Source organism: Miscanthus floridulus, chromosome 7, assembly GCF_019320115.1.
Source record: "Miscanthus floridulus cultivar M001 chromosome 7, ASM1932011v1, whole genome shotgun sequence".
NCBI classification, from domain to species: domain Eukaryota; kingdom Viridiplantae; phylum Streptophyta; class Magnoliopsida; order Poales; family Poaceae; genus Miscanthus; species Miscanthus floridulus.
In genome coordinates, this window is record NC_089586.1 from 114,153,188 (window position 1) to 114,156,778 (window position 3,591).

At 45.7% G+C, this 3,591-nt stretch overlaps 1 protein-coding gene across 1 annotated transcript; it reads left to right on the plus strand.

Moving 5' to 3' along the window:
- The first annotated feature begins 2,592 nt into the window (after positions 1-2,592).
- On the plus strand, positions 2,593-3,591 carry LOC136464337 (uncharacterized). Its single transcript, XM_066463297.1, has one exon. The coding sequence runs from the start codon at positions 2,704-2,706 to the stop codon at positions 3,376-3,378; it is 675 nt and encodes a 224-aa protein (XP_066319394.1). The 5' UTR covers positions 2,593-2,703; the 3' UTR covers positions 3,379-3,591.

Here is a 3,591-nt window from a genome sequence, read left to right on the forward strand (position 1 = left end):
GCTGGACAAGAAGGCCTGAGTGACGACAACTCAGGCGACATAATTGGTCTGCCATCATGGAAGTTTAGGATCGATGCCGACTTGCTTGACGTAAGTGTAGCCACCATTGCCCTTTTGTTTCAATTCTCAGACTAATGGTTGTTTGTTAGAGTTTAGCAAATTTAGTTTAGTTGTGCGATAAATTTAGTTTTTCACTATCATCAGTCATTAGATATTCATAATTCAAATATGAATATAAATAATATTAGGAGTCTGTATACTTGAAACAGTGTGCAATACATTTTCGTTCAGCATTGATACTCGTCAATCAAGGACTCCATAGCTGGTGGCGGTTGCGGAATAAGTGGTGGCACCAGCTCAGGTGCTCCCCGAGGATGTTAGGGTGAGCTAGATGGGCTGGAGAATCTGTATGTCAAGATGTCCACGCGCAGGGTCTTCGGCAGCTAACTGTTTTTTACTATTATTGAATTGCATAACTGTTTTTTGCTAAGAAAATGAAGTTAAGACAATGAGTTGATTGAGATTATCATTTACTCTTTTTTAAATAGTGGTCTTTATTTTGGAGCTCTTCATGTAGTTTAATAATGGCTGGGGAGCTAGGTTTACGAGAACTTACTCTTAATTGGGTTGCGAGCTAGGGATGTAGCACTTCAATGGGTGTCTTGGTTGAGTTCTACAATTGCCAAAAATTGATGGTGCTGATAAGATTGACAATCATGTAATTCTGCAGTACCTTTCTTTTTTTTAAAAAAAAAGAGGACAAATGCTACTTATGGTCGAATCCATGTTCTTTTTGTTGTTTTGATTTGATGCCCACAGCCCACATGTTAACTTTCAGATGTGTTTATAAAAAATCAAAAGGAGTTGACCTAATGCCAATCTTTCTTGTCGTCTTTTTCATTCTTTATATTTATATAAATTCTCAGCAACAAGTACATAGCTAGGTAATGGTCGTAATGCTGCATCCTTTAGCCAATGTGCCCCCTTGAGATCTACTGACTGCTAGCTTATGCATATTGTCTTTTATTTGCAGGGTAGAGAGCTGTATAGGAAACATTCAATAGTTATTTCCAAGCTATATCAGAGACTTTAATTCATGTCTTTTATTTGTATCGAAGAAAACTCATCCGAGGATGAGATTGTTGGCCTGACAAAAATATTCAAAACACGATATGAATTTTTAAACAATGTCTCTGATATAGCTTCTTTCTACTGCAGTAGAGTGATGTATCATATTTACCTTTTCCTTTCTATTTTTTTTATAACCTGTTTGCCATTTAGGATTTAATCACCAGGTCTACTTTCCACTTTTCAGGCAGTGAAGCAATGTTTGTTGACCTTGGTCATTTTACGAGTGCATCTATCAGATGTACAGTTAGATCCACAAGATATTTAAAATAAGATATGTTCATGCTAATATCATTTACTACTTTATAGAAAGAGATTTTACTATAATTGTAATAACATTAACCATGGTCCATGGAGATGGATGAGCCTGCATTTTAAGAAGACCATATCAGCTAACTGAACTTAAGCAGTTATGGACTATTAAATGGGCACAATAAAATTCTTCAATTTGCTTGCTAGCTGTACAAATGAACAAGTAATATTAGTTCATTTTCTTTATTTTGCCACAGCTCAACTAGATTTACGTGCTATCAGATTTCATAAGCATTGTAGAATGCATGTGTTTGTTCAGTACGATAGACTTCACTAATCTGAATTTAAATATATAATTATAGCCTTGATAGTTCTCAAGCACAAAGAGATGTACTTGAGACCCATAATAGGTACAATTTTCAACATGTGTATTTTATCTCTTTATTATACATCTGTTCTTCCTATCTGAATGACTGAGCGAAGTTCCTATTAGGTGAAGAATCTAGTTGTGTTAGTCCCATTGAATCTGAGAAGTTCCTGAGAATCATAGCATGAAAGAGGCTATAACTGAGGAAGGAAATCCATGTCTCATTACAGAGCAAGAAGTGCAGGGCCGCCGTCGCTACCGGCGTGGTCCTAACCCATGCGCGAAGCTAGGGTGTCAACGCTGCGGCAGCCCGTAGCTAGGTGAGGTGTGGCCTATGCAGCGGGCGGAGAAGGCGGCATGCGGCGTGCATGGTTGAGGCACGGCGGTTGGCGGCCCTAGCTGATGTGCTACGGAGGTGACGAAGATGGCGACACGCGCGCGGCAGAGCTGACCCGCAACGCAATGACCTGAGGCAATGCGAACGCCAACAGCCTCCATGTCGTGCGGAAAGGTCTATACAGTTTATGAGTCTGCGACGCCGTGTTGTGCGTGACTGTTAATTTTATGAACTTTGCTTTTGCGTATTTAATTTTATAGTATTATTATTTTATCATGTGATCCATATGTTCTTAATAAAAAATTTAGTTATCCCGTAACGATGTACGGATACGCTGTGTAGGAGAGGTCTATTTTCAAGAAGCTCGCGAGCGTGAGTGTTGTGCGGACGGCACGTACTCCGCCCGCCGTTTCCATAGTAGCGGTTTCCTTGTGATGCCGCGTGTGCTAGCAAAACATACTCCGAGTTCAAGGCATTTACGCATACGAGGGGAGCAAACGTAGTCCAGGTTTACGGCTTGACTCCTTGGGAAACGGGAGAATACTTCTCAGAAATCCGATTCAGGCGAGCAGACGGCAGCGCCCACCGCGACAGCGCGACCTTTCCTCGTCAGGCTCCGATGGCGCTCTCGCACCTCTCCCGCCGCCTCCTGAGCCCAACGGCTGCCGCCGCTGCCGCGCACCTCCCCATCCCTAAGACATTCGCCCATGGCCGCGACCCCTTCATCCTCCTGAATCCCGGCCGCCGCTTCTTCTCCGCGTCCTCAAACCCCAACCCGAACCCCAACCCCTCCTCCTCCACGCCATCAGAGCGCAGCCAGGGCGCCCCATCCGCGCCCGTGTCGCCGGATGAGATGCGGCACCAGGAGATCGAGGGCCCCACGGTGGAGCGCGACACGTCGCCGCTGGCCGACGAGACGCGGCGGGAGCTCGACGCGCTCCGCCGCACCGTGCAGCGCCTCAGCGGCTCGCTCGCGCTCCTCGGAGGGGCACACCTCGCCGCCGGCGCGTGGATCGCGTACGGTGCCCCTCCGGTCGGTGTCGGTTCCGCCGCGGCGGTGCAGGGCGTGGCGGCGTTCGCGTTCCCCTTCGCGGTCGCCCTGGTGCTGCGCCGCGCCATCAAGCCCATCGCCTTCTTCCAAAAGATGGAGGCAAACGCGAGGCTGCAGGTGCTCACTCTGTGCCTCCAGGCTACGAAGAACGTTAACCTCATGCTGCTCCGGACGCGGGTGATGGCCATCGCTTGCGCTCTTGGGGTGTCTGTCGCATCAGTTGCTGCGGTGTTGATGCGATGATTTTAAGTTCATTCAGATCTCTGCGGGAAGGATAGTTAGTTTTCAGTATCTAAGGAATAAAAATGCGCTGGTAATATTCAAGTTGACTAGGAACTATGACATTTTGGTGCTTTTGGATGTTTGTATCGGGCTTAGTTTTGGTGACTGTACACGAGAGAGAAGATTACAATGTGATTGCTTGAGATATTTCTATTCCAATGATATTACTCTTCA

Coding starts and splice junctions, on each gene's coding strand:
- LOC136464337 (XM_066463297.1), top strand. CDS start 2,704: ATGGCGCTCTCGCACCTCTCCCGCCGCCTCCTGAGCCCAACGGCTGCC.